Consider the following 15327-nt stretch of genomic DNA (forward strand, 5'->3'; position numbering starts at 1 on the left):
ATGTCATTTACAAAATAGCCTCCAATAGCCTACTCAACAAACTGGATGCAGTCTATCACAGTGCCATCCGTTTTGTCACCAAAGCCCCATATACTACCCACCACTGCGACCTGTACGCTCTCGTTGTCTGGCCTTCGCTTCATAATCGTCGCCAAACCCACTGGCTCCAGGTCATCTACAAAACCCTGCTAGGTAAAGTCCCCCCTTATCTCCGCTCACTGGTCACCATAGCAGCACCCACCTGTAGCACGCGCTCCAGCAGGTATATCTCTCTGGTCACCCCCAAAGCCAATTCCTCCTTTGGCCGTCTCTCCTTCCAGTTCTCTGCTGCCAATGACTGGAACGAACTACAAAAATCTCAAACGGGAAACACTTGTCTCCCTCACTAGCTTTAAGCACCAGCTGTCAGAGCAGCTTACAGATCACTGCACCTGTACATAGCCCATCTATAAATAGCCCAAACAACTACCTCTTCCCCTACTGTATTTATTTATTTTGCTCCTTTGCACCCCATTATTTATTTCTACTTTGCACTTTCTTCTACTACAAATCTACCATTCCAGTGTTTTACTTGCTATACTGTATTTACTTTGCCACCATGGCCTTTTTTGCCTTTACTTCCCTTATCTCACCTCATTTGCTCACATTTGTATATAGACTTATTTTTCTACTGTATTATTGACTGCATGTTTGTTTTACTCCATGTGTAACTCTGTGTTGTCGAACTGCTTTGCTTTATCTTGGCCAAATCGCAATTGTAAATGAGAACTTGTTCTCAACTTGCCTACCTGGTTAAATAAAGGTGAAATAAAAAATTGTTGTGGAATTGTTAGATTACTTGTTATATTGCTGCACTGTCAGAAACTCGAAGCACAAGCATTTCACTCGCAATTACATCTGCTAACCAATATAATTTTGATTTTAACTCCCATGCATGTAGTGGAGACAATTTGGAAATGGTGTCTACTGCACCCTCTAGTGTTACACATTTCAAATGATTGATTTAATAAATAAGGATATCCCCCCCCCCCCAATATTCGCTGAACATTAGTGAGAATGTGTATTATTTTTCCATACCTTGCAAAAGGATTATATATTTGTAAAGTTTTGCAGTCGCAGAGCTTTTTGTGCTCCAATAGAAATACCGCTAGAATATGCTGCATCCAATCAACAGCATAGAACAGCTGCTTCCTCGAAAGTCTTTTCCCCCAATCGAAGGATTGTTCAATTTTGGCGGCGCAGTAAACATGGCGGAAGAGTTGGAAGGTAAGGAGAGTGGGAAGTTAATACGTATAAATGTTTGTGTTTTTGGCATATTGTGGCTGTTTGAAATCAAAATCGTACACTTAATTCCGCGACCTTTATCACACGCTTGTCGTAGAATACCTGACCAGGTTAAAGCAAGAACGAATGAGTAGGCAGTTATATCTGCGCATGTGGATTGTGTGGTATTTTTTTAATACTAACAGCTTGTAGTTGATACCGTTAACTTTTAAAAAGCCAAACGAAGGCATGCGGATATGGAGTAACTACTAGCTAAGTAACGTAGCCCAAGAACTAGGTAGTTAGCAAGCTGCGTGTCATTAGGACGCGTAATTTCGCGCGCCAAAACACAGACCGTATTCTGTAGAACCAGTTTATGAAACCAGAGGCGAAACATCGCGAGACTTCCAGGAACGCTAGCGAAACAGACCAAGTAGACCAGGCTGGGGGTTTGAGAAGTGAAGAATTCCTCCTTAGTTGTTAATTGTCTCAATCTAAAGACACAACCTGGATTCGAATGAATGTCTTAAGTAGTTGAACATTTTATTAATCCAATCTCGTGACACTGACACGCTTTCATTTTCGTCCAAAAACGACTACATCGAAGGCGTGCCTCTGAGTTGACGTCTTGCGCATGCGCCGTTCGGCACGAATCAACCGTTAGACCCGGTGACGTGTTTCTGCGCATGAGCTTAACTAGGCAACTTCGCCATGACATCGCCAACAAGCGATATCAGGGATTTCTATTGGATGAGCAGTTTCTGCCTGTCTTCAAACTGTCTGGCAGTGTCTGCAATTACAAAATAAGAATACTCAAGCTGAATATCTTTTTTTTTCTCGTTTATTTGTAACTTAGCTAGCTAAACATGGTGGCTACAATTGCAGGTTGTAGCGTATCCTGCAAGCTGTCTTTGGACGATCTGCAGGCAGTCTGCCGCCAGGAAAGGCTCCATTGTAAACAGCTACGGGTGAACAAGCACAACATCGATGACTATGAGGTTGAGTACCTCTGTGACTACAAGACGTCTAAGGTGAGTGAATTCATTCTCTAAGGGACTATGAAGGCTGAGGCAAGTCCTAGAGTTATCTCAAGAATTGCAACCTTCAGTTGGTGATTCCTTTTAACTTTTGGTTTCTTAAAGCCACAGTCCATAAAGCAGTCCATGGAAACAGATCATCAGTCAGAATTTACAGCTAGAGGTATGTGATCATATAATGATGTAGTTTAATAGGATCTCTATTAGTGATGGGGGGGGGAAAAATCGATAGTTACAAATCAGGATATTTTTGATATCATTTCATTTTGAAAACATTGCAATATTATTTCTGAGCTAGTTGGCTGTACCTGCACCAAAACACCAGTATTTTTCCTTCATATCTTGTTCTCAATCTTTTTAAATAGGAAGCCAGTTTGTTTTCAACACTTATTGCCATGACTGATCTAAAATCGTTTTATCATGTCTCTCTCTTGTCCCTCTGCAGCAGACATATGGTGAGTAATATGTTTGGAACTGTTGTATCGCAATAAAATAACAATATCGAATCGGCACCTAAGCATTGTGATAATATTGTATTGAGAGTTCCATGGCAATTCCCAGCCCTAATCTGTGTTTGTGTGTGGCCAACTGTTAGCCCATTCATAGACGGTAGCCTAATACTAAACATACACCGTCTATTAACATATCTGCAGTCCGGGGGATATTCCCAGATGCTGTCCCGACGCTCTGTCTACTAATTACTATTCACCTTTTAACATGGCCCACCACACGGTCATATTTCCAACAGGCGACCACCTGTTCTAATTAGCTATCTAGGGTCTCTGAACACCTGGGTGTAATGGAAGAAGGATGCCAGAAAGTGATGTCCTGTTGGCTGCAACTGTGTTAAAACAGTGTACAGTATGTATATATTTTATAAACTATTTTGATGTGTTATGAAAGTAGAGGGCTTTATGGTTCTAGAACATTATCGCAATTGAGAATAGATTCACATTTAGATGGGGTACTTAGCTGTTTTGGCTGCCAGACCCAGTTTACCTTTGAACATAACATATAAAGGTCCTTGGACAATAAAGGAGTCAGTTAATCAACACTCCTTAACAGTACATCTTGGGCTAACCAACTGTCAGCAACTTGGGGAACTGTATATGCAAAAAGCACTTTCAGACCTGCCAAGATGCACGAATTTTGCGTACCAACTACGAAATTCTCTGTCCATGTACAAGAGTTAAAAGTGCGCAGAAATGAATAGGACCTGATTTGTATTTTTTAACATTTTAATAAAAAATAAATCCACTGAGTAAATCTAACATCCCGATTCGCGAGCTGCAACACACAGACATGTATGGCGTTTGTGTCAACAGACATGGAGATGAATACATCATTATTGGACGTAGCTACCCCGTGTCTGCCCCTTCTGTTTGTTGTGATGCTGAGTTTGACGACTGTCAGCAGTACGTAAACACAACGCCAAATCCCTTTTCGACTCCGTGTGTTGTGGAAAGGTAAACACTGATTGTTTAAAGCTAACGTTAGCGAACATAAGATGGACATTCATTGGGCTCTAAAGTACCAGCAGTTCACTCGCATTTGCGAGTGAAAGAAATTAAATGCAAATACGAAAAATAACTGGTCGTATTTGTGTGATTTACATTTAATTCTGCGTCCCATTGATTGTATTTTCCATGTAGCGTTACGAGGACCTGATAGACTAACTGTAATTATGATCCACGTCACAAAAAGCATAATCAAAAATAAATATTAAAATCTTGGCATTAAATGGAGTCGGGAGTTTAGAAGACTGCGATGAAGAATGAGTGAGTGTCTGGTATTAGCTATAGAGGCAATGCTTCTAAAATGCCTTTGCACTAGATTTAAGATTTTATAAATATAAATTTTGAAAAACTGAAATGATGTGCGCTGCAAAGAAGTACAATAGGCACCTTTTACATATGCTGAAACACCAGACTCTTCTAGCGAACAGCGACTTGAATCTCCAATTTGCTGCTCGGGTCTGGTACTCTAAAAAGTTGGACAGGGTTGGCAGGTCTGCTCTTTTATAAAATATGAACGTATATACAGTACCAGTCAAAAATGTGGACAGACAGTCATTAGGGTTTTTCTTTATTTTTACTATTTTCTGCATTGTAGAATAATAGTGGACATCAAAACTATTAAGTAACACATGGAATCATGTAGTAACCAAAAAAGTGTTAAGCAAATCAAAATATATTTTATATTCTTCAAAGTAGCCACCCTTTGCCTTGATGACAGCTTTGCACACTCTTGGCATTCTCTCAACCACCTTCACATGGAATGCATTTCCAACAGGCTTGAAGGAGTTCCCACATATGCTGAGCACTTGTTGGCTGCTTTTCCTTCAACTTGCGGTCCAACTCATCCCAAACCATCTCAATTGGGTTGAGGTTGGGTGATTGTGGAGGCCAGGTCATCTGATGCAGCACTCCATCACTCTTCTTCTTGGTCAAATAGCCCTTACACAGCCTGGAGGTGTGTTGGGTCGTTGTCCTGTTGAAAAACAAATGATAGTCCCACTGAGCGCAAACCAGATGGGATGGCGTATTGCTGCAGAATGCTGTGGTAGCCATTCTGTTTAAGGGTGCCTTGAATTGTAAATAAATCACTGACAGTGTCACCAGCCAAGCACCCCCACACCATCACACCACCTCCTCTATGCTTCACGGTGGGAACCACACATGCAGCGATCATCCGTTTACCTACTCTGCATCTCACAAAGACACAGAGGTTGGAACCAAAAATCTCAAATTTGGACTCATCAGACCAAAGGACAGATTTCCACCGGTCTAATGTCCATTGCTCGTTTGTCTTGGCCCAAGCAAGTGTCTTCTTATTGGCCTCCTTTAGTAGTGGTTTCTTTGCAGCAATTCAACCATGAAGGCCTGATTCATGCAGTCTCCTCTGAACAGTTGATGTTGATGTGTCTGTTTCTTGAACTCTTTGAAGCATTTATTTGGGCTGCAATCTGAGGTGCAGTTTACTCTAATGAATTTATTCTCTGCAGCAGAGGTAACTCTGGGTCTTCCTTTCCTGTGGCGGTCCTCATGAGAGCCAGTTTCATCATAGTACTTGATGGTTTTTGCGACTGCACTTGAAGAAACTTTCAAAGTTCTTGAAATGTTCCATATTGACTGACCTTCATGTCTTAAAGTAATGATGGACTGTCATTTCTCATTGCTTATTGGAGCTGTTCTTGCCGTAATATGGACTTAGCTATTTGGTAAAATATCATCTTCTGTATACCAAACCTACCTTGTCACAACACAACTGATTAGCTGAAACGCATTCAGAAGCAAAGAAATTCCCCAAAATAAATTTTAATAAGGCACACCTGTTAATTGAAATGCATTCCAGGTGACTACCTCAAGAAGCTGGTTGAGAGAATGCCAAGAGTGCGCAAAGCTGTCATGTTTTGCATGTTTCGGTGCAAAAAAAAAGTAACTTTTTTGGGCCCTCACCAGTTTTCCTCCCTGCCCTTGACTTTTTCCACATTTTGTTAGGTTACAGCCTTATTCTAAAATTGATAAAATAAAAAAAAGTCAATCTACACACACTACCCCATAATGCCAAAGAGAATAAGTTTTGAGATTTTTTTTGCAAATGTATTAAAAACAAAATACATTATTTACGTAAGTTTTCAGACCCTTTGCTATGTGACTCAAAATTGGGTATGCTCAGGTGCCTTCTGTTTCCATTGATCATCCTTGAGATGTTTCTACAACTTGATTGGGAGTCCACCTGTGGTAAATTCAATTAATTGGACATGTTTGGAAAGGCTCACAACTTTCTATTTAAGGTCTCACAGTTGACAGTGCATGTCAGAGCAAAAACCAAGCCATGAGGTTGAAGGAATTGTCTATAGAGCAGCACAGATCTGGGGAAGGGTACCAACACATTTCTGCAGCATTGAAGGTCCCTAAGAACAGTGGCCTCATCATTCTTAAATGGAAGAAGTTTGGAACCACGAAGACGCTGCTCATTTTAGATGGGCGGCCAGCTCAGGGAAATCAGGGGAAAGTGACCTTGGTCAGCGAGGTAACCAAGAACCCAACGGTCACTCTGACAGAGCTTAAGAGTTCATCTGTTGAGATGGGAGAACCTTACAGAAGGACAACCAGCTCTGCAGCACTCCACCAATCAGGTCTTTTATGGTAGAGTGGCCAGACGGAAGCCACTCATCAGTAAAAGGCATTTGACAGCCTGCTTGGAGTTTGCCAAAAGGCACCTAAAGGACTCTCAGACCATGAGATAAGATTTTCTGATGAAACCAAGATTGAACTCTTTGGCCTGAATGCCAAGCGTCATGTCTGGAGGACACCTGGCACCATCCCTGCGGTGAAGCATATTGGTGGCAGCAGCATGCTGGGGGGATGTTTTTCAGCAGCAGGGATTAGGAGACTAGTCAGGATCGAGGGAAAGAGGAATGGAGCAAAGTACCCAGTGCCCGGACTTGAACCTGATCAAACACCTGAAAATAAACTCGGCAAAAAAAGAAACGCCCCTTTTTCAGGACCCTGTCTCAAAGATAATTAATAAAAATCCAAATAACCAAAATCCAAATAACCCTAAACAATTAATGAACATGCACATGTGGAACAGTCATTAAGACACTAACAGCTTACAGACGGTAGGCAATTACGGTCACAGTTATGAAAACTTAGGACACTAAAGAGGCCTTTCTACTGACTCTGAAAAACACCAAAAGAAAGATGCCCAGGGTCCCTGCTCATCTGTGTGAACGTGCCTTAGGCATGCTGCAATGAGGCATTAGGACTGCAGATGTGGCCAGGGCAATAAATTGCAATGTCCGTACTGTGAGACGCATAAGACAGCGCTACAGTGAGACAGAACTGACAGCTGATCGTCCTCGCAGTGGCAGACCACGTGTAACAACACCTGCACAGGATCGGAACATCACACCTGCAGGACAGGTACAGGATGGCAACAACGTCACCTATGGGCACAAACCCACTGTCGCTGGACCAGACAGGACTGGCAAAAAGTGCTCTTCACTGATGATTCGTGGTTTTGTCTCACCCGGGGTGATGGTTGGATTTGCGTTTCTTGTCGAAGGAATGAGCGATACACCAAGGCCTGTACTCTTGAGCGGGATCGATTTGGAGGTGGAGGGTCCGTCATGGTCTGGGGCAGTGTCACAGCATCATTGGACTGAGCTTGTCATTGCAGGCAATCTCAACGCTGTGCGTTACAGGGAAGACATCCTCCTCCTGCATGTGGTACCCTCCCTGCAGGCTCATCCTGACATGACCCTCCAGCATGACAATGCCACCAGCCATACTGCTCGTTCTGTGCGTGATTTCCTGCAAGACAGGACTGTCAGTGTTCTGCCATGGCCAGCGAAGAGCCCGGATCTCAATCCCATTGAGCACGTCTGGGAACTGTTGGATCAGAGGGTGGGGGCTGACTTTACACATGTTAAGTTTGCTCAAAATAAACACAGTTGACAGTTAGAGGATGTTTCTTTTTTTTGCTAAGTTTAGCTCTGCAGCAACACTCCCCATCAAACCTGACAGGGCTTGAGAGGATCTGCAGAGAAGAATGGAGAAACTTCCCAAATACAGGTGTGCCAGGCTTGTAGCGTCATACCCAGGAAGACTCGAGGCTGTAATCGCTGCCAAAGGTGTTTCAACAAAGTACTGAGTAAAGGGACTGAATACCTATGTGATATTTCAGTTTTTTTATTTTATGAATTTGCAAACATTTCTCAAAATCTGGTTTTGCTTTGTCATTATGAGATATTGTGTGTAGATTGAGGAAAAATACCAATTTCATCCATTTTAGAATAAGGCTGTAACATAACAATGTGGAAGAAGTCAAGTGGTCTGAATACTTTTAGAATGGACTATATGTATAATGTATAAAATGTTTAATATTTTGTGCCATAATATGCAACCCATGTCATGTCTCCATTTGTGATTCAGGAGCAGGAGTTCTACCTGGTTAAATGGAAGGGCTACCCCGAGTCGAGCAACACCTGGGAGCCCCGCAAAAACCTAAAGTGCAGGAAGCTAATCACGCAGTTCCACGAGGACATGGAGTGTGAGCTGAGGCGGCAGAGGAGACGGACCACCTGCCCCAAGCGGCTGGACAAGGACGTGGCCTGGACCCTGGTGCAGAAAGCCAAGCTCCGCAAGAGGCTCCAGTGCTGGGAAGCCGACCTGAACAAGACTCGTAACCACCCGGGCCGCATCTTTGTCCTGAACGAGGTGGACCTGGACGGCCCGCCCAGGGACTTCACCTACATCACTAATTATAAGGTGGGTGAGGGCATCGTGCTCAACGAGATGGCCGTGGGCTGTGAGTGTAAGGACTGCTTTAGTGATCCGGTCGGCGGCTGCTGCCCCGGGGCCTCCCTCCACCGCCTGGCCTACACTGACAAGGGCCAGGTGCGAGTGCGGGCCGGGGAGCCCATCTACGAGTGTAACGCCCGCTGCAGCTGCGGGCCTGACTGCTCCAACCGCTTGGTCCAGAAGGGCATTCAGTTCGACCTGTGCATCTTCAAAACTGGGAACGGCCGAGGCTGGGGCGTGCGTGCACTACAGCACATCAAAAAAAACACCTTTGTCATGGAGTACGTTGGAGAGGTAAGTAGTATAAAGTATTGGCCAATATTTGGGGTAAAAAGTATTGGCCGATCATGTCCGCTGCATTTACCGGAATTAGCTATTCTGTCACGAAGCGAATGTTAAAATTGGATTAAAGTGTGAGGCATGCCTCCCTAGGGAAGCACCAGAGTTTAATATATTTTTAAGGTTTTATAAGGTTATTTTTACATTTGTCAATTAAAATAAGTTTTGATGGCTACATTAAAAAAAAATAATAATAATTTGATCCCAGCTTTCCAGTGCTACAATGTTTATTTCTCAACTCCTAAAATTACACTTGTGGCGCCTGCTTTAGGTGTAACGGCGCAACAGATGTCTTAAAGGGGCAATGACATGCCTTGTAATAGAATGTAAAAGAAATCAGATTGCTAGCTACTATAAATAATGAATTGGAGTGGCCAAAAATAGTGGTTCTCGAACAGATTCATTACAACTGAAAAATAAATAGTTGCAATGGGGGGGTGTTGTCTTGATGTTCTCTGAAGGGTGGCCCACAGTCTCAGACGCCTGGATTTGAGTAATGGACAAAGGACATTAGACAAATGTATGTGTCTGAGTCTGCTTTTTCAACGGAAGCTTACTTTAACTTTCCATTCAAGGTGTTTGTGAGCAGTTGCTAAAGTGGTGTGTTCGTCTGCCTCCGTCAGATCATCACATCGGACGAGGCGGAGAAGAGAGGACACCTGTACGACCGGCAAGGCGCCACCTACCTGTTTGACCTGGACTACGTGGAGGATGTTTATACGGTGGATGCCGCTAACCATGGCAACATCTCCCACTTTGTCAACCACAGTGTGAGTGGTACATTATCATACAGGTTAACCTTTCAAAAAACATACCTGCAGAATAGCCAAAGCACAATGTCGTAACTTTCGGTAGTAGTATATTGTGGTATTCTATGCGCAAGTGAAAGCAGACGCATCGTAGACACAGCAGAATAGAAGCCGTTCAAAATGCCACTTGAGTTCCCATGGACGTGTTCTTGTATTGCACTGTAATATGCTTTCGCATACGGAACAAGAAGTGCACCAAATTTTTATAACTGAATAAGATTTATAGTGAACAAAGATTTCTTTTCTCCCAATGAAAATCATAATATAATTGTGTTTTTTGTGAAATGTATTATAAGCGTTCGGCTATTCTGAAATATAGCATTGATTGCTGTAGATATGCTTTGACCTTAAAGGCCCAGTGCAGTAAAAAATGGGCATTTCTACCTTTTTGTATTGAAAACAATCACAGTGAGCTACTTAATTGTTACCCAGAATAGATTTGATATTGAGATAAAAACTGCTACATTGGACCTTTTTTTTTTAAATAGCTTACTTTTAAGTTGTCTTGTCTCTGTTTTGCAGTGCAACCCCAACCTGCAAGTATACAATGTGTTTATAGACAACCTGGATCAGAGGCTCCCGAGGATAGCATTATTTTCAACACGCTCCATCAGGGCAGGAGAAGAGCTCACTTTTGACTACAAGATGCAAAGTAAGTGTGATGTTCCACTGCCTAATATGACCCTAACGTGACATTTTAAACTTTAAAGGGATACTGGGAGATATTGGCAATCAAGCTGTTTTTCAAGCTGTTTTTTTTTTTTCTTCTTACCCAGAGTCGGATGAACTCCTGGATAGCGTATTTTTTCTCTCTGCGTGTGTACTTTGAAGTCATTGCGCTAACGCTAGTTTGCATTGGCTCAAGAAACCAGCTCTAACTTTCTTCATACTACACTCATAGACCTATAAATTGTATCCACGAGTTAATTTGACTGGGTAAGTGGAAGAAAACTGAATCCTGCCGTATCCCTTTTAAGGCAGATAATACAGCTGCTGTGACTAACAGTTGATATCAACTGAAAGTCACTTGATTTTTAACAGTTGATCACCATGTGGGTGTTTCTTTCGGGCAGCAGGCCCACAGCGTGATAGGTAGTGAATTTATCAACCTCCGATACAGCACCGGCAGGAAGCTATTGTGAGCCTCAATTGTCAATCTTGCCTCAATATCGCTGGAGTCCAGCTTTCCCCAAAAAATGTGCATCGCTTTCTTTGCTTTGCACATTTCACCTGGCTCATTTAGGCGTCATTTTCCTTCCATTGAAAATGAATGGGCTCTGTCATTTTAGCATCACCCATTGCTGCTAGTAGACATTGCCGTTAACTTACTAGCTACATTGACTAACTACATAGGTGGGTTTGGGCAATGGACACCAAATGTGTCAAATTACCTACTCAGTCCTTTCAGGGCTACGTAGGCAAGTGCAAACCCTCTTGTCTTTTTAGTAACACACCTTGAAATTGTATAATGCACTGGAAATTCCAACGTTAAACTTTGTTTTGCTTTTTAGTGTTTGATGCTCGGGCAATACTGCTTTTCATATTTGGCTTGTTAAACAGTTTGACAATTATGTGGTGCAGATGAGATAACCATAACACGTTTCTCAGTTGTGTTGGCTATCTTTGCTGAATTTGGCTCTTGACAATGTCGTTGCAGTTGATCCAGTTGATGCAGAGAGCACAAGGATGGACTCCAATTTCAGTTTAGCGGGACTCCCAAGCTCTCCCAAAAAGCGGATTCGGGTGGAGTGCAGGTGTGGATCTGACACATGTCGAAAGTATCTCTTCTGATATAGATTGGAAACGGAACATCAAAGCTACAACAGACACATCATATATTTTCGGGAATTCTGAAAGTTGTACAGCGTTTACATTAATTTTGATTTGTCTTTGTATTTTACTTTCATTAACTTTCAAGCCACATTGGCGCATGGGTGATATCAAAACTGATATGGTGATTTCTTTTTTATGTCCCCAAACATATCTAGTATGTTGGTTGACGATTTTAGTGAAACAATGAACAATATGATCTACATCCACAAATCTGTGTTTTTTTAAAATTTCTTCAGAGATTCTACACTGCGTGTATAAAACATTAACAACACCTGCTCTTTCCATGACATAGACTGACCTGGTGAAAGCTATGATCCCTTATTCATGTCAATTGTTAAATCCACTGCAATCAGTGTAGATGAAGGGGAGGAGACGGGTTAAAGAAATACTTTTTTAAGCCTTGAGACAATTGAGATGTGTTTGTGTGCCATTCAGAGGATGAATGGGCAGGACAAAAGATTTAAGTGCCTTTGAACGGGGTATGGTAGTAGGTGCCAGCGTTTCATGTGCAACAGTTTCCTCTGTATATCAACAATGGTCCACCACCCAAAGGACATCCAGCCAACTTGACACAACTGTGGCAAGCATTGGAGTCAACATGGGGCAGCATCCCTGTGGAACGTGTTCGACATCTTGTAGAGTCCCTGCCCTGACGAATTGAGGGGTGCAACTCAATATTAGAAATGTTCTTAGTGTTTTGTTCACTCAGTGTATATCTGTAGTGCATTGTTGTCAATTTTTTTCAATGTTTGAGAATTCAAAAGTTTGTAGGCTGTGTACACAGGCAGACAAGTTCTGATATTTTCCCACTTATTGGTCTTTTGGCCAATCGGGTCAGCTTCAAGCCTTGTTGGTGGAAAGTAATGTAATTAATAGGTGTATTTACACTTTTATACTGATATGCTTTCAATTGCACTTACAATTACCGGTAAGTGCAATTCTTTCACACTTCTTGCAAGTAGTGGTGTATATTCTTGTCTTAAAATAAGGTATGAATTAGTTTACCCCCAAACTGTCCCGGTGCTTCTTGGTTTTCAATCAGCCTACTTTTTCTTAAATGTGAATGATTCCATTCTGATGCTCCCATTTTGTTGTCCTGCAATTCAGGGCAAGCAAGCAGTACCATGAAACCGCACTCCATGCTTTTAACCTATTTTTGTGTGAAGCAGATGGAAAATATCCTTTGTATTTAGTCATTTAACTTTTCATGTAGTCCTGATAGCCAAAGTAAACAACACAGTTGTGTTTTTCACATTACATTTTATCAATGTAATAATGTTAAGGTTTGCAGCCAGCAAAAACAATGTAAGTAAATGTTTTACCTGACGCGAAATGTAGTTGTACTACAATACATTTTAGTACAACCACAACACCACTAGATGGTGTAACTGCATTCCTATGACTTCAGATCAATGCATGATTTTACTGGCAATATCCAACAACTGAAATGTACACTTTCCTTTTATACTTGTCCTGACGTTATGGCTGCGTTTAAAAAAAGTCCAATGCTGATATTTTTTCTCACTAATTGGTCTTTTGACCAATCAGATCAGCTATTTTGCCAATAATTGGGAACATTTTAGAATTGGGCTGCCTGTGGAAATGCAGCGTAAGTATTTGCAACAGCTCAAATGGCAAAAATATGCCATATCTCTTGGTAGACATTTAGACAGCAATACCTGTATTGTCTTTCAGTAAAGAGTAGTGCTTGTTACTCACTGTATGTTACCCACACACATGACACACACTGTCCTTGTCCCCTCCACTCTGCCTGTTCTCACCTCCCACTCTCAGATGAAATCACCAGGCCACAGCTGCCTCTGCTCTTGGCTCAAGGATATGTACTGGAGCTCTTTAGTCATGGCTGCATAGGCAGTAACTGGCATTAGTGAGCGCAGCACATGCCCCCCCCCCCCCCAAAGTCAATGCAATTTTACCAATACACACCATATTTTTTATTTATTGACATGTCTAGAGTCCGGAGGCTGCTCCCTGATAGCTAACGATATTCCCTGATAGCTAACGATCTCAGTGCTCTGACACATTTGCTTTCCTTTGGAGGTCAGATAGTGTGATGGAGCACCAGAGCCTGGGGCAGCAGGGGACCCGTGGGTGGCAGCGCCAGGGTAGGTTAGATGTATGCTGAAACCCTTGAATTTGCTGGATTTATGGAGGATCAGCAGCGCTAAGCACAGGCAAAGAAACACAAGGCGAAGGAAATGGAGCATAAGCCAAAGCACCCAGATGGCCCTAGTGTGGAACGGCCATGTGTGAGAACAGGGATTTGATTATATGAATAAGCTGACTAGAGCGTTGTTTTCAGGTTGCTCATCAACAATGATGAATGAGGATATACAGTATAACACATTAATTCTCTGACCCATTAGAAAGATATTCAAGATTTTTTACTTTGGTCATATTGAAGTATGACGATTTCATCTACAGCATGTGGGATAGCATCAAATTAAAATACACTGAACAAATTTAAATGTCGTGGAATAATTTCAGATTTGACTGTGTTACAGTTCATATAAGGAAATCAGTCAATTGAAATAAATTCATAATCTAATAGATAAATTCCCTAATCTATAGATTTCACATGACTGTGAATACAAATATGCATCTGTTGGTCACAGATGCCTTAAAATAAAAAAGGTAGGTCTGTGGATCAGAAAACCAGTCAGTATCTGGTGTGACCACCATTTGCCTCATGTACATCTTCACATAGAGTTGATCATGGTGTTGATTGTGGCCCGTGGGATGTTGTCCCACTCTTCAATGGCTGTGCGAAATAGCTGGAGTTTGGTGGGAATTGGTACACGCTGTCGTACACGTCAATCCAGAGCATCCCAAACATGCTTAATGGGTGACATGTCTGGTGAGTATGCAGGCCATGGAAGAACTGGGACATTTTCCGCTTCCAGGAATTGTGTACAGATCCTTGCGACATGGGGCTATGCATTATCATGCTGAAGCATGAGGTTATGGTGGTGGATGAATGACACGACAATGGGCTTCCGGATCTCGTCAAGGTATCTCTGTATTTAAATTTCCATCGCTAAAATGCAATTGTGTTCTTTGTCCGTAGCTTATGCCTCCCCATACCATAACCCCACCACCACCATGGGGCACTCTGTTCACAACTTTGACATCAAAGCGCTCACCCACATGTCTGCCATCTGCCCAGTCAGCTGAAACCAGTATTCATCCGTGAAGAGCACACTTCTCCAGTGGCCATAAAAGGGGAACATTTTCCCACTGAAGTCTGTTATGAGGCCGAACTGCAATCAGGTCATGACCCTGGTGAGGACGACGAGCACGCAGATGAGCTTCCCTGAGACAGTTTCGTACAGTTTAGAAATGATTTAGTTGTGCAAACCCACAGTTTCATCAGCTGTCTGGATGGCTGGTCTCAGACCATCCCGCAGTTGAAGAAGTCAGAGGTTGAGGTCCTGGGTTGGCGGGGTTACACGTGGTCTGCGGTTCTGAGGCCAGTTGGACGTACTGCCAAATTCTCTAAAACGACGGAGGTTGGCTTATGGTAGTCAAATTAACATTAAATTATCTGGCAAGAGCTCAGGTGGACATTCCTGCAGTCACCATGCCAATTGCACGCTCCCTCAAAACTTGTGATGTTGGGGGGATGTAAACAAAATTGTGCAAAATAATTTGAGAGAAATAAGCTTTTCGTGTGTATGGAACACTTCTGGGATCTTTTATTTCAGCTCATGAAAC

At 42.4% G+C, this 15327-nt stretch overlaps 1 protein-coding gene across 5 annotated transcripts; it reads left to right on the forward strand.

Moving 5' to 3' along the window:
* The first annotated feature begins 1175 nt into the window (after window positions 1-1175).
* On the forward strand, window positions 1176-11836 carry LOC115166297 (histone-lysine N-methyltransferase SUV39H1). Of its 5 annotated transcripts, XM_029720173.1 has the most exons (8): window positions 1177-1266; window positions 2149-2294; window positions 2406-2463; window positions 2746-2755; window positions 8243-8905; window positions 9574-9720; window positions 10282-10411; window positions 11417-11836. In XM_029720173.1, exons 4-8 carry the CDS (start codon window positions 2753-2755, stop codon window positions 11548-11550), a joined length of 1077 nt encoding a protein of 358 aa, XP_029576033.1. In that variant the 5' UTR covers window positions 1177-1266; window positions 2149-2294; window positions 2406-2463; window positions 2746-2752; the 3' UTR covers window positions 11551-11836. The 5 variants fall into 5 exon arrangements, with proteins under 5 accessions (XP_029576031.1, XP_029576033.1, XP_029576028.1 ...); XM_029720171.1 differs by having other exon boundaries at window positions 1176-1266; window positions 2406-2755; XM_029720168.1 differs by lacking the exons at window positions 2406-2463; window positions 2746-2755.
* Window positions 11837-15327: the final 3491 nt, after the last annotated feature.

This window comes from Salmo trutta, chromosome 28 (genome assembly GCF_901001165.1).
Source record: "Salmo trutta chromosome 28, fSalTru1.1, whole genome shotgun sequence".
NCBI classification, from domain to species: domain Eukaryota; kingdom Metazoa; phylum Chordata; class Actinopteri; order Salmoniformes; family Salmonidae; genus Salmo; species Salmo trutta.

Excerpts from the sequence above, each read along its gene's own strand:
- LOC115166297 (XM_029720168.1), top strand. Across the intron at positions 2,295-8,242 it reads GTGACTACAAGACGTCTAAG|GAGCAGGAGTTCTACCTGGT; the intron begins GTGAGTGAATTC and ends TTTGTGATTCAG. Across the intron at positions 8,906-9,573 it reads TCATGGAGTACGTTGGAGAG|ATCATCACATCGGACGAGGC; the intron begins GTAAGTAGTATA and ends TGCCTCCGTCAG.